Here is a 23,112-nt window from a genome sequence, read left to right as displayed (position 1 = left end):
GATAAAAAGAGGTCATAAAGGAGGCTGTCTGTCATCTGAAAAAACCATATTCTTTCCCTCTAATTGCCTAGATGGAGCACTGGGCCTGGAATCAGGAGGACTTCTTCCTGAGGTCAGATCTGGCTTCAGACACTTATTAACTGTGTGATCTTGGGCAAGTCACTCAATCCTATTTGCCTGAGCTTCCTCATCTGGAAAATAAGTCAGAAGAGGAAATGGCAAACCATCCCAACATCTCTACCAAGAAAACCTGATACAAATGAAACAATTGTATGACTGAGGTTTGCAAAGTGTTTTGTATGTCATATATATATGTATATCTAGGATCTTTTCCAGCTATGATAACTACCCATGATTTAAGGTGATTTTGTTAAAAAACTCAGAAGAGTGATGAGTAGGAATTGGGAGATCCACGGGCAAATCCTCACTTTGCCACTAATAACACAGTATGGCCTCTCCCGAGTCACGGGGACATTATAAATTTTTTAAAATGAGAAAGAAGATCCAGTTAGAATGAATTAATAAAAATTAATGAAGGTCCTCGATTACTGTGGTAGTCTGTGTCTGTATTACCATTTTGTTCTTTATAACAATATTAACCTCTAGTTAGATCATGGATCTTTCCCAGCCCCACTTTTTACAAACGAGGAAACGAGAGTTTAAGCGCTTTGCCTAGTCGCACACAAAGCTAATAAGCGAATAAGGCAGAATCTAAACGGGAGTTGCCTGGCTCCAGCCCAGGACTCTGTCCATTAGGCTGCGCTGCTTCAGCTGACGGCTGCCATTCTTATTAGAGCAAAAAAGCAAACACACAGCCACCAGCTGCCATTTGACCAGGTTCAACCAAGGCTCCAATCCACTGTTGGCGCTAATACGGCGGGTTAAAGTGCTAATGGTCCTAGAAACGAATGTAGTCACCCATTAAATTTCACAGACATTCTCTGGCATAGAAACGCCGGCACAGGCAAAACCCCTATTGGTCTGCTCCCTGTGGGTAACCCTCAGTGGTGAGAGCCCCGGGACCAGAAGAGCCGGCTCTCCCCTTCACTCACCTGTGGTCCGAGTTGTTTTTCTGTCTTCCGTTGCACAGCCTTCTGCTCACGGCGGGAGGAGGAGGAGAGGAAGGGAGGGGCGGGGGGGGCAGCGAGGGCAGGGGGGGCAAGCTCCTCTTGTCCCTCCTGAGGCTGGGGGTCCGGCTCCACTCCTCCTCCGCCTCTCCCTCGTGTTTGAAAGTCCGCCTGGGCTTGGGCAGCGGGTTGATGAACGGTTTTGGGGGGGACGTCTCCGAGCCCCTGTAGACACTCTCTAGACTCTGGTTCCACGGCCTCCTGCAGGGCCCCTTGGCCTCCTCCACGGGCTCCTTGGCTTCTAAGTCCAGGTTAACGAGCCTCTTGCTCAGCTCAGAGCCCCCCACACCCCCCTGGACCCCCTCCTCGGCCCTCTCTGGCAAGCAGTGAGGCGAGTAGTAAGTCCCTGGTAACTGGGGGTGCGAGTCCGCGGCGCCCTCCTTCAGGACCTGCTCCAGCCTTCTGACCTGCCTCAGCACGGACAGGCTGTCTCTCGGAGCCTTCGGCGTGCCCAGCTTGGCTCTTGCACTGGCCACGCCGAGCTCCGAGTCCCCGTCCTTCTCCACCGGGTCCGGCCCCCTGACGCTTCTTTTCCCGACATTTCTTTCATTTTCCTTGCTGTGAGGCTCCAGGGCGGGTGCCTTCTTCGCCTGCATGCGGTCTCCCCTTACTTTCTCGGGGACGCCAGACGCCTTGTATTCCCCCGGGGACCCCTGCCCGTCTTCCTTCTGGCCCGTCAGGGGAGCCGGCAGATCCTTCTTCCCTTCCCACTCAGAAATCTTGTCCTTTATGCTGAGGGAGTTGTGTCGGGCAGGGGCCCGGCCGGCGGGGCAGGGGTCTGGGGCAGCGCCCCCCTGCCGCCTCATAGCCCGGCCCTCCTTGGAGCTCAGATCCGCAGCCGAGTCGCTGATGAGCATCCTGGGGCTAAGCATGTTCTGAGGCACGCGGTCCAGTCTCCGCCCCAGCATCAGACCATTCAGCGGTTCCAGAGGGCTTCTTCTCGTGGTTGGGCCCTGAGCGGTCTCTCGGAGAGAGGCAGAGGGGCTGGAGGGAGCTGGTGAAGAGTGACCGCTGCAGGCCCTGAAGGAGCGCCGCCCCAGATCTTCCACCGCCTTCGGACCTGCGAGCTGGACCCTGCACAGCGGAGAGAAACATCAGTGAGGCAGCCATCCTCATCGTCCCGAAAACGGGGCCTGTAAATGCTAATCCAAATAAGCCCATCCTGAGTACTAGATTTTTAGCACATAATACTTATCTGCACATCTTGCATTTAATGTTAGTGTATAATACTGTAAATAACTGAAATGATGATTTGACTATTGAAGCTCCATCTCTGTAGTGTAGAGGCAAGAATACTGCTCATAAAATGAGGTTACAAAGGTAGAGTGAATAGGGAGAGGGGCAAGGAGAAGTGGGATATTCTTCTTTTTCTTATGTGCAGAATAATTCTAAGTTTGCGGCCTAGATTATTGTTTCTGGAACCCGACATTGCCATGAGGGGATATGGCCAGAGGCCAGCTCGGGGTGGGAAGTGGGGGAGCAATGGATAGAATGCTGGGCCTGGAGTCGTCAGAAAGACCACGTTCAAATTTGGCCTTTGACACTTACTAGCTGTGTGACACTACATTAAATCACTTAGTTTTCTTATTTGTAAAATGAGCTGGAGAAGGAAATGGCAAAAGAAAATGGTAATATTTTTGCCAAAAAAAACCTCAAATGAGGTCGTGAAGAGTTGGACACAATTAAAAAATGACTAAACAAAGGGTCAGTGTCCCACATGTGAAAATATAGCTATTGAGGGGACAAGTGTTCAAATAACGTGCAGAATCTTAGAAGGCACATAAGAGAAGGGATGCGATACAAGGAAGCAATATAAGACGTGGAAGAACTGAATTTCTGCCAAAAAAAGATCTAGGGGGTCATAGCACAAAGAAAAGAGCAAGCATTTATTAAATCCCTACTATGTCAGGATCGAAAAATGCAATTAAGTCCCTACTATGTGAAAGTCACCTAGCTAACTAAGCCCTTTACAAATGTGCCATTTGATCCTTACCACACCTTCCAGGTGGATGCTATTATTATTATTCCCATTTTATAGCTGGGGAAATTGAGGCAGATAAAAATTTAAATGAATTGCACCAGTTCAAACAATTTATAAATATCTGAGATCAAATTTGAATTCGGGTCCTCCTGACTCCAGATCCCTGGGCCTCACTGCCTCCTTACTGATCAATGCAGCCCAAATAGTAGTTTAAAATTAAAACATAGGGGCAGCTAGGTGGTGCAGTGGATCAAGCACCAGCCCTGAAGTAGGGAGACCTGAGTTCAAATTTGACCTCAGACACTTAACACTTCCCAGCTGTGTGATTCTAGGCAAGTCACTTAACCCCAATTGCCGCAGGGGGAAAAAATAAAACATAAAAATAGAAAACATGAATAGAAATGCAATTTTGAAAACACCTGATCTTTTCACCCTCATAACCCCCTTGTTGAAATCCTACTCATTTTTAATGAGATCCAGCTCTAACAGCTATCTCCACTGGAATGATCCCATCCTCAGATCCCTCATACAGAGTTCTTTGCTGATACTTCTCTAATGAGCTTCCCATATTTCAATTTATACTCTCTTCATAAGAGTGGAGATTTAATTTAATTTAATGGTAATATCTGTGGGGATGAGAAACTGTGTCTTATTCATCTTTATATCGTCCTTTGCTGACTGTGATGAAGACAAAATGTACCTTGTTCATAATAGATACATAAACATTCGTAGAAGTAGTCCTGATCAGACCAGCTTTTACTGAATTTAACAAGTGTTAAACAAGGAGTTAATTCACAAGATGTTTAAGCCAAAACTGTTTACAAGGTAGAATATCAGATTTATGAAGTGAAAAGAAATGGGATTACTCTATCTGGAATTGGGAAGGTAAGTTGGATATGGGAAGGGTCAGGATTCTGGCCATTTTGAACTCCCCAAAGTAAAAACAAAACCAAAAAACTCTTACTTGTTATCAAGTTTGTAGTTCGACTTTTCCGTCTGGTTGTTGCTCCTGGTCTCAGCTGTCCTGCTAGCTGTCATCCTGTCAGCTCTAGGCACAACTACCGGTCACCTAAGGTGGGGATAAAGAGAGACGGATTCAGAAACAGGAACTTTTTCTGGGAAGTGAGTTCAGACTCCGCTGGGAGGGCCATCCAAGAGCATCACGTTGTTGAGAACCAGAGTTTTGAATACACCACTATAGAGAATGAGGGCCAGAGCCAGGATTTGAACCCAAGGCCCTTGATTAAAATCCCCTTCCCAGAATGCATTACTGACCTGTATTTTTCTGACCAAAATCATCCAAAGGCTGGTATAAAAACAAAACAAAAACCTCCAAACCTCAGGACTCAAAGAGTAAAGTCTGTCCCATTGCCAGGTTCTCTCAAAATCATTCAGCTAAGTCAAAAGCCTCTAATTAGAACAGCAGCGGCTCACTTAATAAACAAACCATTATGTTGAAAGCAAATTTATCACCACAGGGGGAATCTGCTGTTTTGCTGACATTGGCCGCATCAGCTTGACAAGCCTTCTTATCTTTTGTGGTAAAAACAACACAAAACCCCCAATTCCAGAACCTTCAGGCGACACAAGCGGCCTCCCAGCTCTGGGCAGCCAGGAGAAGGCCGCTGGGCCCGGGCAGGGTCAGGAGACGAAGCTCCTGAGTGGGGGTCTGAGAACAACGGGCACCGGGGGCCAGGCGGACCCCCTGAGAGCAGCCAACAACCCTCAGCCCCGTCAGGCCCCTTGGCCCCCAATGCGGTGGAGAGAAAATCTGATGAAATCTCGGGATTTATGATTCAATACCAACTCTCTGCAGTTTGCCGTGGTCTTCCAGAGAGGACCCAAAGTGTTTTTTGACAAAAAGGCTTGTACAGACATGACTCAGAGTCCGGGGGACGCGTGGGAATCCCCATCCCCATGCTCAGCATCCTCTGCTGCACGAGCCCCCTCCTCCTGCCTTCGTTAGTCCCTCATTCCCACCGCTCAGGGGGATCCCAAGGGGGACAGTACCAAGTATGGCCAGTTCCCTCCCACCCCGGTCCCCTTCCATGGCAGTGGGAAGGAGGAATGTGCCCAGAAAAGGGGACCAGCCACCAGCCAGGCATTGTGCTAAGCGCTTTATAATTTTCATTTCATTTGAACCTTACAACAACTCCAGGAGGTAGGTGCTATTATTATTATCCCCATTTTATAAATGAAGAAACTGAGGCAAAAATATGTTAAGTAACTTGACCAGGATCATACAGTAAGTGTCTGAAGCCAAATTCGAATTCAGATCTTCCTGCTCCAAGCCAGAATTTGAACCCAAGGCCCTTGATTAAATCCCCTGTTACCTAGCTACTGTATTATATGCAATTAAAAATGTGTGTGTGTGTGTGTAATTAAAAATATGCATATAATAAATACGCATCTATATACAGTCAGGTTGCTAAGAGGCAGCGGCACTTCCCAGGAGTTTCTGTCCTTCTGGAAGACACTCTGACCCCAACCCCATTCACACACACCCCCCCGGGGGACCGAGAACTGCCTCCCTGCCCCCTTGGCTCCCTCAGCCCGCTCCCTACACAGCCGCCAGCCGATATTCCCCATCACACTACTTCCCTGCTGGGGAACTTCTGGGAGCCCTGCTTCCTCGGCCCTGCAGGGCCTGGGTTCAGCCATCTTTATGACCTTCATGTCTCCTCCTTTTCTGCCATCCAGCCTCCCAGGAGCCCCCTTCCCCCACCCCATAATGCCCTCCCTGCCCCCTCTCCCAGCCTTAGTGTCCTCGGACACTTCACTTCCCTCCAAACCCCCCTTGGTCCGTTCTGTGCGGACTTGGGTGCTTGGTTCACTGAGACGCCCGCCCGGGTGCGCTGTGTGCCACACATACTCCTGCCAGACCCGTCTCCTTTGACCTCTACAGCTCGGTGAGATTTCAGTGCTCTTACCACCGTTCTACGGGTAAAGGGGAGATACATGGGGGTCACACAGCACTGACGAAGGTGGAGGCCGAAGGTAGCCGCGAACCTCCCTGACTCCGAGTCCAGGATTCTGGCGGCCCCTGCGCCCGGCTGCCCCAGACCCGCCCGTCCGTTATCACATGCGACGGCTTTGGTTTGAGTCCCCAGCATCTAGAGCAAGGGTCCTCAAACTTTTTAAGTAGGGGGCCAGTTCACTGTCCCTCATTGGAGGGCCGGACTATAGTAAAAACAAAACCTTTGTTTTGTGGGCCTTTAAATAAAGAAACTTCATAGCCCTGGGTGAGGGGGATAATCGTCCTCAGCTGCCGCATCTGCCGTAGTTTGAGGACCCCTGACTTAGACACTCCATAAATGCCAACTGACTGAATCACCCACCCAGAAATGAACAAAGGTCATGCACCGTGTATTTATTTATTCCTTCAACAAGAATTCATCCACCCATCGGTCACTCAGCATTTATGGAGGGCCTACTGTGTGCCGGAAATACGCCGGGCAACTGTTTCATACAAAACCCGCGTTGTGAGCTCGCCGGGGATTGTGACGAAGGGGCAAGTGCTGTACAAATGGCGGCCGATCATTCTCTGAGCCCCCATCCCAATCCAGGTCTTCTCTGGCAGTAGCGTGAGGGATAAAGCACTGGATGGGAAGCCAGAAAGACCTGGGTTCAAGTCATACAGATCCTGACTGTTGTGAACCTGGGCAAGCCGTTTTCTTCTCCCAGCCTCAGTTTCCTCCTTTGTGAAACCTTTCTCATGGGTTGTTGTATGTGATGCACTGGTAACTCTTGGATGGTAATTATTTTAGTGTCGTAATCTCTGAGCCAACACACGTGGGAGGGGCCTACGCGAGCAGAAAACACTGGCTTACGGAGAATCTCGGCCTGCCAAGCAGCCGGATGCAGAGGGGAACCTTGGTGGTCCCGTCATATAAATCGGTGTCATGGACCCCTGTGACAGTCTGGTAAGCCCTAAGGCCCCTTTCTGAGAATAATGCTTTACCTGCATAAAATAAAATGAAAGGATTGTAAATAAAAACCACAGCTCTCTATGTAGGCAGAAACATGTACACACATGTACTTATGCATAGACATGTACCATGCATGCACACACATGACACTGTATGTGAATTTACCACATACATGTATGGGTGAGTGGTCATACAATGCACATACGTGTGCGTGACAAGCACATGTGTGTTGTATACATGCACGTTTGTGTGTATATATATTTGAAGTTCATGGGCCCCAGATTAAGAATTGTTTCAGATAAAGGGCGGATGTGCTGACCCGCCCGGAATTCTCCTGACACTGTTCCTGAGCTGGGCTGCCCGAGAGCTCCACGCTCCGGACCAGCTTAGCCTCCGAACCAGCCACACTGATCTGAGGATCTTGCAGGACTTTGATGACTTGTTAAGGCCCCCTTTGCTAAGGCCATCCATGGAGACTTAGTCTCAGGAACACGTGAGGTTCAAAAGTGGCAAGATCGCCGTCCACCTCCCCAGTGTCTGTGGGATGTGATGGTGAAACAGCGCGATCCAGGCCTTCTCTGGCACAGCCGCAGACGGACGGTTTCATCCTTAGTAAGTTCGGGTTGTCCGCCTAAATTCCCTCTCGGGCCCCTCCAGGGCTGATAGGATTCAGTAAACATTTGTTTTCCACACCCGCCTGGTACCACTCCCTGGAGATGCAAGAACACCCAATGGTCCCTGAGCAAAGAAGCCCACGTTCTGACCTTAAGGCCAGGTCTGGGCGTCGTCCCTGGGCACTGCCACAGCATCAATCCGAGGGTGGACGGGGGCCTGGACTGCTAAATGCTCCCCCACTTCAGTCAGCAGCCAGGACCTGGGCACGCGTCCTCCAGGTACAAAGGTCCTCCGAGGCGAAGGCGAGCAGAGGGTTCCCTGCAGGACCCAGTGGGACAACAACTAGAAAAGCCCTCAATCATCCCCTGGCTCCCTGATGAGCTCTCCTGGGTCTGGGGAGCCATGATGTGGGTCTGAGCCTACTCATTTTATGCACTGGATAAATGGGCCCACTCCCTATCCCCCACAAAAGCCCCGTGCTAGGGCCCCAATGTTGGCCTGGGCCAATGACATCATCGGTGGAGGGAGCTTCCGGCTCAAAAGCTCCCTTGGGGTTTGAGACCTCCTTTATACTCTTAAAGGTTATCGCCCACCCCCCAAGAGGCAGCTAAGTGGTGCAGTGGACAGAGGACCTGGTCTGGAGTCAGGAAGCTCCTCTTCCTGAGTTTTAATCTGGCTTCAGACACTTACTGATTATGTGACTCTGAGCGAGTCACCTAATCCTGCCTCTTCAGCTTCCTCATCTGTAAAATGTGCTGGAGAAGGCAGTGGCAAACCACTCTGTGTCTCGGCCAAGAAAACCCCGATGGGATCAACAGAGTCAGACATGACTGAAATGACATCCCAACAACTCCAAAAATGTATCTCTTGAACATAAGCTCCTTGAGGGTAGGGATGGGTTTTTTTCCCCTTTGTATTCTGAGCATCTAACACAGTACTTGTGTTATATAGTAGGTGTTTAATAAATAAATGTTGATTTTATTAAATCCTTCTATTTAATCTAAATCCTCTCTTTATGTGTATCATGATATCTACTGTTTTTTAAATTCCCTAACATACTTACCATGTACATTGTACAGTACAGTTATCCAATAAACTTCCTTGAAGGCAGACATCGGAATTCTAAGTTGTTTATCTTCCTTCTCCCTACCCCCTTATATTCTCACAAACACACACAAATACACCTGCTCTGAGTTCAGGAAGGGGATGACTGGAGGAGACATTTCAGATCTGGCCAGGAGTCAGGCTACAGAGCGCACCTGTGTTATTTCCGTGATTCACGAATGCCATTTTATGCATCCTACTGGATCAGTCAGCAGTCATTCATCTTGATGACATCTTGATCTATTCTCAAGAGTCAGTCCAATATATTGTGAAAGTCTAAATTACCCTGGCCAGCCTCCAGGGGGGCAATGAATATGCCACGATGGAGAACTGCAGACTCACTGAAATCAGACTGTGGAGATGTGCAACTTCCCCAAGGTGTCTGGATGGAATTCTGCAAGACGGACGCCATCCTTGGGAATGGCCCTGAACTCAACTCATGGGGCTCCTGAGCTTTGTGAGCTCATTCAACCTGCCTCACATTTCCATCTTAATTATATTACTGGCCAGTCTGTTGCAAAGGTACCCTGCCGGAAGCCTCCTGGGACGGGGCAGCTCTGAAGCAATGACATCAAGTTCAAGGTAGATGTTCGGTGACCTTTCCGGAGTAGGGACTCTTAAATGATAGGGAGTCAGGAAATTCTTTGTTCCTTGAAGTCTATGGAGCCTTTATCGGAATACTATTTTTAAATGCATGTGGGTATGTATATATATACATATAAAATTACAAAGGGAACTAATTATCATTATCAATGTTTTAAAAGTCCACAAACCCCTTTTTAAGAATCTCTCCTGAGCTCCTAGCTCTCAAGCTAGGTTGCTCAGTGGTTAGAGCACCAGCCTGAAGTCAGGAAGACCTGAGTTCAAATCCGGCCTCAGACACTTAACACATCCTGACTGTGTGACCTTGGGAAAGTCACTTAACCCCAATTGCCTCAGGGAAAAAAAAAGAAAAAAGAAATTAGAGTGTGATTACAGTGTAGTAACACTCATGCTATCAGTTCCTATAAAAGACAGTCTTTCAGGGTGGTCTTCTGCTTAGTGATCTGGAGGCTGAGGTGACCTCTCTCACCAATCCAAGTGATGGAGCCATCTGAGAGAATTGCAAAGGCTTTATGGTTTAGTGACTAAAGATAAGAGTTAATAAACTTAAATAGAGAGAGAGAGAAAAAAAAAAAAAGGTTCAGAGGAAGCCAGGGGACTCAAGGGAAAAATAATGAAAGGAGGGAAGAATTGAGCAAGGCTCAGTGAAGAATAGCTGTGTCAATTCGGGGGGAAGGGAAGGAAAGGGAATCTAGTTCTGTTCTGCCTAATGCATCTCGGCTAATCACTCTGCTGACACAGCTCATTCATGGCGCACAATCTATGGCCTATCTGTGGCCCAGCCAGCCAGGGCCTTTAAGAAGCCAGCCCGGAGGGCCTCTCACATTCACTGAGGCATTATTGGAGGGCCCTGAAAGACCTTTCAGGGAGAGGAAGGAACTCCCTGTCCCTCTCCTCGCGCTCCGCGCAGCCAATAGCTCTTGGAAAGCCTCCATCTGGCCGGCCCAGCAGACACTGCGCTTCTATCCTGCGCTTGGCAGGGGGCCACGGAGACTTCAAGGATGCTGGCCATCCTGGCCCTCCCCCCACCGCCCACTCCCTCCTGCATCTGGGCTCAGACTTGAGACAGAAACCTGCAATCAGCCCGCTCCGAGCCTCCTTCCCTCCCTCCCCTTCGAAGCTGGCAGCCTCCCTAAGCTGAAGCGGGAGCGCAGTCAGCGGAGTGCCCAGGACCGGCTCTGTGGGTCACCAATTCTCCACATGACCCACTTTTCCAAGGCAACTGTGTTTTCTTGTTCTGCTCCTTCACCTCCATCTGTCAAGAAGGCAGGAAGAGCCTAGTGAATCAGCTGGTTTATCTACCAAGGGCTACCCTGGGCCCATAGGGGAAAGGTGGGCAGGTGGGCGTGATCCTGTCGCCCTGTGACACGGCCACAGTCGTGGACAGCTGACGGGACCTCCTACACACCGATGGGCATTTGTGTGACGTGATGGGGAGAGGGAGAAGGGAAGGGATGTGGTCTGGATCCGATTTCACCGGCTGTAGGAGCTAATTCTCCATGGAGAAACTCGCCGATCCACAACTCATCTGTTCTTTATTATTGAAGAGAGTTGCGGGAGCCACAGAGAAGTGGTGACTTGTTCATCGTCAGTCAGTTTGGTAAATGCCAGAAACCAGGACCTCTTGACTACAATGACACTATATCCCACTGCCTCTCACATATTACTTAGGTTTACAAAACTGCTTGACACAATTTTATTTCATTTAATTTTCATAACTGAGAGGTAGCTACCTGGGGCATTATCAGTTTTTTATTTATTTATTTTCATTCATTTATCTATCATCTGTTTTTCTGTCTGTTCATTCATTCATTTATTTACTTACTTATTTACCAGGTGAGGGCATACAGAGTTTAAGAACTATTCATGATTATGCAACCAGAAAACGTTAGCGGTAAGATGATGATTTCCAGGTCCAACAACCAATTTTCCATTAGTCTATGGAAGTAAAGTCATGAAATGTCAGAATTAGAAGGGTTCAACCATCTAATTCAACTCACATTTCATAGATAAGAAAATGGAATCCCCCCCAAAGCAAAATCGCTTGCCCCAAACCAACAGAGACAAGCTACCATTAGCTGGAATGCTTCCATCGTCCTTATCGGCTTAATACCAACACACCCTAATGCCATCAGACTGTGTCAGCATCACTATGTTGTTCTTTGTGTTCTGTTCTTCTTGAAGATGGCAACTGAAATATAGGAACAGCTTTTACATGTTTCGTAACTTGTTTTTCTTCAGGATCTTCTGGAGACTGTCCAACTACATGATGTCATTAAATAGCAGCAAATTCAGGACGTGGGATGGAGATACTATTGCAGCAGCGTGTGCATGGATTCATTATCCACTGGAGTCACAAAACAGAAATTTATGGAGAATCTACAAGGAACTGTGGCTATGTTCCTTTAACCTTATGTGAATTGTTGGTCGGCAAAGAAAGCACTTTCACAGCAGAGTAGGTCTTGGAAGGCCTTATCGATTTAACAGCTTAGTATAGGAGCAGCTTTAGGTCTAGAATAGGAAAACCTGGGTTTAATCTGACCTCAGGTACTGACTAGCTGCATGATCCTGGACAAGTCACTTAATTTTCTGTAAAATGAACTGGAGAAGGAAAGGAATGAATGAATGAAGCCCACGGGCAGAGTGGAGCCCAACTCGGGCCAATCCCCTGTGGTTTAGGTTCCATACTAGAGTAAAATGAGACATTTGCAGGGAAGTGAATAGGTCACAAAAAGAGATTCACTTAGCCATAGCAAGAGAAGGACATTCAACAAGAAGAACACCTTGCATGGGTTATCCATTATAATCCACCAAGCACCAGAGAGCACCTGGGGTCCCAAAGGGCTATTTTATACTCATATCCAAATGTCCAGGAAGTGACATCAACAGCCTGAGCCTTTCTTCCCTGAACCAATCAAGTATCAAGAAAGGTCTAAGGAAAATTAGCCCAACCTGCTTGGGTTCATGGAGGAGATGGCTCTGCTACAAACAATCAGAGTCATCTAAAATGTTTCCTGCTGGGCTGCAGTCTTAGTTATTGACCATTTTGTTACAAAAGAAGGGCTTCTTTCAAGAGCCCAGTTACTGTATCATAAGATGACTTCAGAGAAACGTGGGAAGACTTATATGAATTGGAAAAGAGTGAAGGGAGAGCTAGGAAAATTTCCTATATGTATACACATATATACACACATACATATGCATATATACATTTATATGTATACACACATATATATGATTACAACAATGTAAATAGAAAGAACGACAATAACACAAAAGGAAACGGAATGGTGTGTAATTATAATGACTAAACTCAACCCTGAAGAAAAGAAAAAAAAGTATTAACTCCTTTCTTTACAAAGGAAAGGACAAATAGGTTCCAATAATTAACAATACTATCAAACTTGGTTAATGTGCTGATTAGTTTGTTGATGTTTTTTTTTTTCTCTTCCTTTTTGTTACAAGAGATGGCTTCTGGATAAAGGGAGAATGATACATTTGGAGATGAAGGTGGTATAAAAATAAGTTAGATGGATTTTTTTTTTAATGGAGAATTCATTCTATTTTTTCTTAAGCATATCTACAAATGTGAGTAGCACTGCCTCCATTGGTATTTGCACAACATCAAAAGATTTAGAAACCTCTAGGACATTGAGTAGATCACTGTAGGAAATTATTTATAGAAGGCAATGGACTAAAGGTATATAGGATGAGAAGGTATGGATGAACTACAACCTGCACTGAGGGAATACCTTCCCCATTAAGGAGATTACAGATCCCTTATTGAACATTCATGAAAAATCCTCTGAGAGTGATTTTTAGATATTTGCTCATGATTTTAGACTTTTTGAAGTTGCTAATTGGACAACCCTTCTGAAATAACAGCAGCAGCAGAAGGAGAGATGCTTCTGACCTGAGAATGATGAAAAAAATACTTCATACTTTCTTCATTTTATTTTTCTATCCTTATACCCATGAAGGTTTGGGTTGTTTTTTTTTTTTTTAATAATGCCCATAGAATACTTCTTACTTTGGTCATCCTAGCACCATAAGGAAATACATATTTCATTTCTTTGTTTTGTTTTGGCCACAGAATAACATGTAGCATAGAAATGCTGGCTTTGGCCAGAAGTCAATTATACTATTTTGCAGAGGGGGGAAAAAGGATAAAATAGTTTATTGACTAATTTATATGCAAACATTAAGCTTTAATGAGTACAGGTAAAATAATTTTTTATTAAGTATCATCATAATATATGTAATATATTATAATCATATAATAATATAGTTATAATCTACATAATTTTGTAGCCCTGGACAGACTCATTACATTGCTAAAGTTCTATGAGAGAATTTTGTCATAAGATATCAGATCATAAGCAGTCACAGTCTGTGCCAGATGTTCTGGGACACTCTGTGGAAGCATTACTATTGGCCTTTCCCCAAGGGAAATGAACACTCCCCAAAATGTGTGCTGCACACTCAGCCCATGCATTATGCTATCTATGCATTAGGTAAGCTTCTATTGTTACGATTTATATATGTTAATGAAGATATGTTGAAAATGAATATTTTGAATTTAATTAAATCTGCACACTTTCAATAAGGAAATTCTTTCTCTTATATTTTTTCCCCTTGTGGATCACAAATTCATGAAGAGCCAAATTTCAACATCTTTCTAATGACAACATCTTAGAAATGCTCTTACCCTTTTGTCCTGAATTATTTGAGTCATAGGGCAATAATTTTTTTTTTTTCTACAGGGGTAAACTGACATGGTAGGAGGCTTGATTAGAATAAAATTTATCTGCCAAATTTTTGTTTAAAATGAAGCTTATAAGTAAACTCAGAAGCAAAGATGGGGAATCATTTTCCCTTAATGGTGAAAATGAGTTTCCCTTTGGAAACAAATACATCTTGGTCTTGTATTTGAACATCACACTGAATTACTTGTCCTGAAGTATTATAGGAACTATTATGATCTCAGGATACTACTTTACATATTAAAAAACAAATTATTTTTTAGGGTTTTAGTAAATTAGAGAAGGTTAGAATTTCAGAGTCAAAAGGTACCCCAAACGTCATTTATACATAAGACAGGAATTTTCCATACCCATGGGCTTAGGTGTCCTAAGTCTATGCCCTGAAAATATGATGGAAAAAAAAATTTACAATTTCTTCATTTTATTTCTCCATCCTTATACCCATGAAGGTTTTGGCTTTGTTAGTTTGTACATTATATATCCTACAAATGGCTGCTTTGAGATCCCCAGTGAAGAGAAAACCATCAGCTCTTGGAAATGAGGAGGTGCTATATGTACTCTGGATGAGTATGTCATATATGCCTTGGGAGAATAATGACTCTGAAGCAATATATTAACACCAAAGGCTTAAAGAAGCTATGAGCTGCATGGAAAGCCTGAGTTTATGCCTACATCAGCTAAATCACAGATCTAAAGTACCAAGTGTCTTGAACATTTTAGTCATTAAAAATTAATAATAAAGCTTCCAATTTTTAATAAAAGAAAAAAGATGACAAAAGGGGGATTGGAAGTGGGGGGGCAGTTCCCCCCCAAAAAAAACCCCCATCATCCTCTCACCTTTCTTTCATCTCTCTTATTACTGCCAGGATGACTAAGCCATTGTCTCTAATTTTCTCTAGCCCCACCTACATATCATTTTAAATGGTCTTGCTCCTTAATTATTCTTTGTGTATGTATAGCTTGTCTTCTCTGTAAGCAGATAATATGGAAGAGGTTTTATTCATCTTTTGTATCCTCCTTTGCACCAAGCACACAGGTGGAGCCTCATGAGCACTCAGTGAATGCTTGATTGATGCCGTAGTCGAGTATATGTCTACCTGAATGTACATTTTTGTGTCTGTGTGACCCTGTAATTCTATGTGTGGATAGGAATATTCAGTTTGCTATGTTCATAACTAAATATATGGAAAAAACAATATATGGAAATCTAAAACATCTCAACAAATAAATTAGAGAGTGATTATTCACATAAAAAAATAATTATTTGCCTTAGGAAAGGCTTCCCATCAGAATTCCTGTAAAGCTACAAGGCTTAGGTTTCTTAATGCTCTACATACACGCACATTCAATTTTAAATGTCTGAGAAACATTAAACTGACAGACCATGTGAATATGAGTATCCTCCTAGGTATGTGCATTAAACCCTATGATAAAATGAACAGCAGCTTCATGGAAATCTCTATGTCAACTACAAGGTCCCAGGTCTGTGTACTTGCAGTAATAGTAAACAACATTCCAGTCTATAAATTTTTTTTGAATACTCTCTGGAAATTAATGATAATTGGATTTTCCTACATTGGTGCAGCTTTAGAATCATGAAATCTTAGAATAAGACAGAGTCTCAGAGACCAAATTAATCCAATTTATTGGATTTTATAAATTCTATTTTATTCTTCTATTTTATAAATTAGGAAACTGGGTAAGCCTGGGGCATTGAGGTGACTTTCTTAGCTAGCAAGGAAAAGAGCCCACAGTGAATGACTCCAAGTCCCATATTTTGAATTTTTCAGGGTTTCTGGGCATATCTTTTTTCTGTGCTTAATGCTAACCCCAGTGCCTCAGCCAGTGCCGCTTTGGGGCTATGTCTCTGAAAACCATGTTCTTTCCCATTCTCCTAGGGCACACATTCTCTGCACCCCTCCGCAGATTTTTCTTTGGAGCCAAAATTTAAGCTCAGCCTTCCTGTTCATAAGGGTCAGTGTCTAGCTCTGGGGTGTCCCTTGGAAGACCCCTGTGTTACCTAGCAGCTCCATACACAGTCACACAGTATGCACCCCGAAGCCCAGCTGGCTGATGACCCGGACTGCTTAGCCCACTGTCTCTGGGCAAGCTGACTGGTAAGCAGTACTTTATTCCCATTATCTCCATTTCCATAGTGACCAGTGAGATGTGCCAACTTTTAGATCCCAGTGTGTATTAATCACGGCTCTGAGCAGATGTTTCCATAGAAGCGAATAGAGATAGTCTAGTGATGGATGACTGAGGCAAATATTCGTTTAATTTATTCGTTGGTTTTGCCAGCGTTTATTGAGCACCTATTATGCAAAGTAACGTGTAAGATGCAGTTCTTGTTCTGAAGGAGCTCATAAACTCATTGTGCAGATAAGCCGTGCACAAATAACAAGAATGCACATTTTCAGTGCCATGCGAATGGTATGAAACAAATGCCATATGGGGTCTCGGTTCAATTCCAGCTGTGATGGTAAGTGATGGCTTTGTGGAAGAACTAGTATTTGAGGCAGGCTTGAAGGATGAGTAGGATTTTGATGGGTAGAAATTAGGAGTCAGGAGCAAGAGGATAAACGATAATCTTTTCTAAGACAACCTCAGAAAACAGCATCTTTAGGAGCTTCCAATCTTGACAGCATCTAAAACCCTCTCCAATTAAGTACAGAAACCACTTGATTGAATTTTCTAGACTTACTTTCTTACCTCCATTTTCTTCTAAAAAACTCTATGATTAAACTTTCTGGCTTACAATGGCAGGGACTACAATTTTAGATTAACTCTATTTATTTTGTATTTATCTTTCTCCTCTTATTAAATTACCTTCATCTACATTGTATGTATGTATATGAATGTGTATATGTATGTGTGTGTGTATGTGTCTGTGTGTGTGTGTTTATATGTATGGATATACACACACACATATACAAATCTAGTTATTTACATGTTTCCCTCATTAGAATGTAAGTACCTTGAGACCAGGGACTGTGTTATTGACTTTCTTTATATCCCCAGCACCTAGAATAGTTCCCTCTCAGGTACCGGATCACTGTCAGTTTTTGAGGAGAAAGGAGAGGCAGGGTTTGTTTGACTAAGCTAGGTTGTGGAATCTAATAAAGGAGAAGATCATTGATTAACAAATCAATAACCAATATTTATACTGTGTATACTTTCTCTCACATGGGTGTTTGTCTTTTTTATCCCCACTAAATTGTGAGCCCTTGAAGGCAGAGAGTATTTTTGCCTTTCTTTACCTGGCACATAGTTTGTTGTTTGTTGACTTGATCTGATCAATAAATATAAGCTCCCTGAGGACAGGGACCATTTCATTTCTGTCTTTGAATCTTCAGGGAGGTGACTTTGGAGGTGATTAATAAATGCTTGTCCATTGAATGAATTAATAATAAGGAAAGGTCGAATCAATTGGATTTATATGAATTGAAATTATATGCTAAGGACTATTAAGGGGCCCCTGAACTTGCTTTTTTGAGCTGCTGTATTTCTATAAATGTCTCCCCAGAGCGGACCAAGCCCAGAATGTGTCAAAAATAAAGTCCCCCCCCACCCCACCCCTGCCAGCTGACCCAATACATTGTTTGCATCCCCCACCAGACTGGACTCCCTGTATGTCCTTGGGAGGTAAGGCAGGCTCCCAACAGTCCGCATGAGGCTTGCACTTCTGGGACCTTTGAAGAGAAGCAGACCATCATATCTCCATGGCTGGTGGAGAACACCTCCAGCAGCACCCCAGGGAAAAGAATGTAGTTTCTGCCATCAGTTTCTCTTCTTCAGGAGGGGTTTTGTCCTTTTTCCACTTTATTGCACACCTTTTCCCCACCCATTCCATGCTTCCTTTGGTGAAAATTTCTGGTATTTCTTCTTCCTTTGTCCTGTTGTTATAAAATGCAGGTTTATGAATGTTATAGGATATTATTGTTCTGTAAGAAATGATCAGCAGAAAGATTTCAGAGGTTCCTGGAGAGACTTACACGAAATGAGCAGAACCAGGAGATCATTAAAGACAACAACAAGAAGACTATATGATGATCAATTCTGATGACTCAGCTCTCTTCAACAATGAGACGATTCAGGCCAGTTCCAATGATCTTGTGATGGAGAGAGCCATCCGCATCCAGAGAGATGACTGTGGGAACTGGGTATGGATCACAACATAACAGTCTCACTCTTTTTGTTGTTTGCTTGCATGTTGTGTTCTTTCTCATTTTTTTCCTTTTTGATTTGATTTTTCTTGTGCAGCATGATAATTGTGGAAATATGTATAGAAGAACTGCATATGTTTAACATATATTGGATTACTTGCTGTCTAGGGAGATAAGGAGAAGGGAGGGAGAAAAATACTTTTGAAACATAAGGATTGCAGGGGTGATTGTGAAAATTATGCATGTATTTTTTGTTGTTGTTGAGGCAATTGGGGTGAAGTGACTTGCCCAGGGTCACACAACTAGGAAGACTTAAGTGTCAGATCAGATTTGAACTCAGGTCCTCCTGACTTCAGGGTTGGTGCTCAACCCACTGTACTACCTAGCTGCCCCTGTGCATGTATTTTGAAAATAAAAAGCTTTATACAAAAATAAATTTAATTGAAGAAAATGTCAAAAAAAATAAAAATGCAAACTTCTGTATGGATTATAAACTCTTTGGATTCCACATTCATGTTTGTTTCTCTTAAAATAACCCATAAATTTTGTGAAGTTGTGATTGCCTGTAGACATGTATCATCTGGAAAGGGAGATTCAGTAAATTTAATTTATTTAGACTTTTCACTATGAATCCAAAGAGAAGCAAAAAACAGCCCCTGTTCTTAAGAAGCTCAAAAGCTAGTGGAGGAAATGACAAACACACTCCTATGGATAGGATATATCATAGTCTAAGGGGAAGCACTAAAACTGAGAAGGAGAGAGAAAGACTTCTTGGAGAAGGCGGGTATTAGCTGCGATGTGAAGGGAAAAGGCAGGAAGTGGAGATGTGGGAGAGCACTCCTAAGGGCAGGGGGACAGGACAAGGAAAGGCTGAGCTTGGGGAGATTGAGGTCAGGTCACTGGGTCGCCGAGTCTATGGAGGTGACTTAGGGTGTAAGAGGACCGGACAGTTAGAAGGGCCAGGTTGTGAAGGGCCAAACAGATTATATTTAATCCTGGAAGTAACAGGAAGCTGCTGGAGTCGGACAAGCGGCGATCATCGGGGACCCACGCCAGGTCAGAGGGAATTCCTTCTCCATCCTGGAGATCCCTCAGTGCGGCTTATTTCAGGCTCCTGATCGCAGACCAGCACCCTGAGAGGAGGTCCACACTGCCACAGCATCCTCACAGCCACGTGGGCTCATGGGACCCCCTCTGAGACCTCACTGTGGCAGGTGACCACCAGACCCAATTTTTAGTCTTCCTCATGCTTCTTGGATAATCCGTGTTTGGATGGGAACTCTCCCCTACCACTTTGCTATGTGAGGCACATCTGATCTGTGCTTTTAGAAGCTGAATTTGACCACCAAGTGGGGAGGATGGATTGGAATGGGGAGATCAGGAAAAATGTGTGTCTCATGTCTGAAAACCCGGCACCACTGCCAGAAAGGAGGAAAAGGTTATCCAAAGCACAAGCACAAAAGTTACCCCCAGTCACTGTTTAAAACCTAAATCCAGGTCATCCAAGTAAGTACCCTCAGTACAAAGATATTCTCCCAAGTCAAGATAAAAATCTGTCTCCAGAAATCAAACAGGCCGGTGCCTTTACGTCACTTCCTCAAAGAGAGACAAAACAACAAACACCGAACCTCTAAAGAAAGATGTATGGCTTCAATCAATAGAAACTGCCTTTTAAAAGCAATCCCAGTGTAACACAGCCATTAAAACCGAGGACAAGAAGACCAGAAGTTTCCCTTCCTTCAGCCCACACATAAATAGGAGCTCTCGAAGGCCCATCGCCCCAAACTCCTTGATTCATGTCACTCAACAAGCATTTATTACAGGCTTAGTGATGTCAGATACCACTGTTAAATACAAAAAAAAAAAAAAAAAAAAATCGGAAACAGTTCCTGCCCAATGGAGGAGACAACAAACAACCTGCCTCGGTGTAAGCAGGATCTATCCCGAACAATGGAGGGAAAGCGACCAGCCTTCCAGGACCATGCTGGCTGTTAAACACCCCGAAGAGAAGGTCAGGGAGTCGCAGGTCAGGGTGAAGAATAGGAGCGTTCCAGGAACGAGGGATGGCCGAGCAGAGGCATCCTGGGTGTCCTTCCTTGGGTGTTTTGGCTTCTTCCATCACTGGCTGTCTCTGGCACATCCCGGCTTCAGGTCTAGCTCAGAACAAGGCTCTCCAGCCTCAGGGAACTTCATTTATTAGTCCCCAAATTTAACTTCTCTGTTGATCCCTACTTCCCAATACTCCAGCTGGGATCTGACCACCAGCCTATTCTGGGGCTCCAATGCTAGCTCCTCGGCGCCCTTGCCAGCTCTCTATCCCCAGGATTTTCTCCATTCCCTTACTTGTTGAATCTCTACTTATCCTTTAAAAAGGCTCTCAGAGGGCATCTCCTCCATGAAGCCTTCTCCGGTTTCTCTCGTTTGCTATCACTGTTGTTGGATGGGGAAGATGATGTCCGTGAATCCCTTCTCTGGAGTCAGCTGGGCCCAGGGCCAAGACTGGAGATGCCCTCCGCTGTGATGGGAGGCCTTGGCCTTTGAATCCAAGGCCTTTCCCGTGCCCTTTCCGTGATTAAGGCTGGGTAAGAAATGAGGCAAAGAAAGAACTGCAGCGTTCAGAGAGGATCCAAAAAGCATTTACTGCTGGCACCCTCTGACGCGCCAGGCTGGGGGGCTCTCATCCAAGATCCCGTGCAAAAGAACAAATTCATCTCTGAGTACTGTGGCAGGATTATTTCTCAGGATGAGGCAGACAGAAGAGGAAAGGTTTATAACTACATAACTGGAGTAATGATTTTGTGGTGGATGCAACCCGCAAGGGTAACAAAATTCATTTTGAAAATCATTCGGTAAATCCCAACTGCTATGCAAAAGTTATGATAGTTAATGGTGATCCCAGGATAAGTATTTTTGCTAAGAGAACCATGCAGACTGGTGAAGAGCTGTTTTTTGACTACAGATATAGCCAGCCTGATGCCCTGAAGTGTGTGGGCCTTGAATGAGAAATGGAAATCTGTTGATATCATTAGCTCTCTCCTCTTTAAAACATCTGCCTTATTTTCAGAAATTTCTAGTACTGTGGGTAATTTTAGAAAAATAAAATGCAATTTGAAATTCTGGAAAAAAAAAAGAAATGAAGCAAAGGATGGCCTTTTTACCTAATCAAAAAAAAAATCAGTCTGGGAGAGGAAGACAGAAACAAATGATATTTACACTTACTCTGAGCCAAGAAAGTCCAAACAGTGACCAAAAGAAGCTTAGTCTAGGATCTACTGTAAGTTAATCAATGAGAGTCATAGTGATTTGGGCTTAAGGCATGGTTTTTAAAAAGAAATTTAGTCCTAAATCCCAAGAGAGCTTGTGAAGTTTTAGTGATATTGCTTTGGGCAGAGGGAGAGAAAGGAGGGAAGGAGAGAAAAAGGATGGAAAGAGAAGGAAGCAAGGAAGGAAGGATGGAAAGAGAAGGAAGGAAGGAAGAAAGGAAGAAAGGAAGGAAGGAAGGAAGGAAGGAAGGAAGGAAAGAAGGAAGGAAGGAAGGAAGCTTCCTTTAACACAACACACATACACACCTACACACAACCCAAATCAAGAACCAGTAGGGAGATAGACAAGGTGTTTCAAAAGTCTATGTGCAGTTTTAAGATATTAAGACTTATGGGATACTCAGTATTGAGAGAGCAGAGTGATTCCTGGGACCATCTTGGATCTGAAAGTAAATCTTTTAGGAAGGCATTCTTAAGCAGGAGTCTATAAATTTTTTGATGTTTTTAATATTTTTGACAACTATTTCAATATATTTCTTTTTTCTTTTTTTGAATCATTATTAATTTTTTTTAATTTAGGTAATCATGCAAGCATTTCTATAATAATAATAAAAAGATGATCACACATGTAACTGTAAATCTACTATGTACAACTTGCTGTTCCTTTCAAATATATAACAAAATTATCATGTAAATTTTTTTCTTTCTTTCCCCATCCCTGCCCTATTCTTTTGCAATACTATCTTTTTTTATTTCATGCTGCTAAAAACACTATTCTGAGAAAGGGTCCATAAAATTCTCCATACTGCCAAAGGGATCCATGAAAAAAAAGGGTTAAGAACTACTGCTTGGGGCAGTGTATGGGATTCTTTCTTTGTAGGAGTCAGAAAGAATGGTGCAGAGAGGGCCTTTTTTCCTCTGCCCAACAAAGAGCTTTTTGAAGCCATAAGAAAGAGGACCCTAGGACCTGGGCCCAGCTCTAGATTCTAAGATGTCTATTCCCAAGAGTTACTGGGGTGGGGAAATTTTCACATTAGCCCCTGTGATAACATTTTCCTTTTCTCATCCCTTTTTCTGTACCTGTTTTCAAGTCAGGTATCAATCTTTCTTGTCCCAAGTATCCTAGAGACAGAGCTCATTTTACATCTCATACAGAAAAAGTTTATATTACAATCTTTTTTTTTCAATGTCCTAGAATACATACCTACTCCTTCTGAACTATTTTCTATTTCCAGTAATAGGTTTTTTGTTCTTGTTTTCATTTTCTTGAACAAACCATGCCTCTGGAAAATGACTTCAAAAAGCATTGTTAACTACAATCTTGCCACATGTTGCTGTATATTTAAATTGTGAAGCTCTAAATATTATTAACTTCTTGGAATCACAGAATTTAGAGCTGGGAGGGATATTAAATATTTAGTTCAGGGGTTGGGAGAAATACAGCCCAAGAACCAAATCTGGCTGTTCATCTGTTTAATACAGGCTAGTGAGTGAGGAATAGTTTTTATATTTTATTTTAAAATATAATTACCATTCTGAGCTCTCTGTGACCCATACAAAT

The 23,112-nt window shown here is 43.9% G+C and overlaps 1 protein-coding gene across 2 annotated transcripts in view; it reads right to left on the bottom strand.

Annotated features, from left to right (window-relative positions):
- The window catches only part of DENND2A (DENN domain containing 2A), a 105,633-nt gene that overhangs the window by 65,633 nt on the left and 16,888 nt on the right, over positions 1 to 23,112 (bottom strand). For both annotated transcript variants that reach the window (XM_051963529.1, XM_051963530.1), the window contains exons 2-3: positions 4,073 to 4,177; positions 1,053 to 2,201 (exon numbers count right to left, since the gene is read on the bottom strand). In XM_051963529.1, coding sequence (XP_051819489.1) covers positions 1,053 to 2,201; positions 4,073 to 4,146 — 1,223 coding nt within the window. In that variant the 5' untranslated portion in view covers positions 4,147 to 4,177. The remainder of the gene's footprint in view (positions 1 to 1,052; positions 2,202 to 4,072; positions 4,178 to 23,112) is intronic.

This window comes from Antechinus flavipes, chromosome 5 (assembly GCF_016432865.1).
Source record: "Antechinus flavipes isolate AdamAnt ecotype Samford, QLD, Australia chromosome 5, AdamAnt_v2, whole genome shotgun sequence".
In the NCBI taxonomy this organism is placed as follows: domain Eukaryota; kingdom Metazoa; phylum Chordata; class Mammalia; order Dasyuromorphia; family Dasyuridae; genus Antechinus; species Antechinus flavipes.
This window is presented reverse-complemented; position numbering and strand designations above follow the sequence as displayed.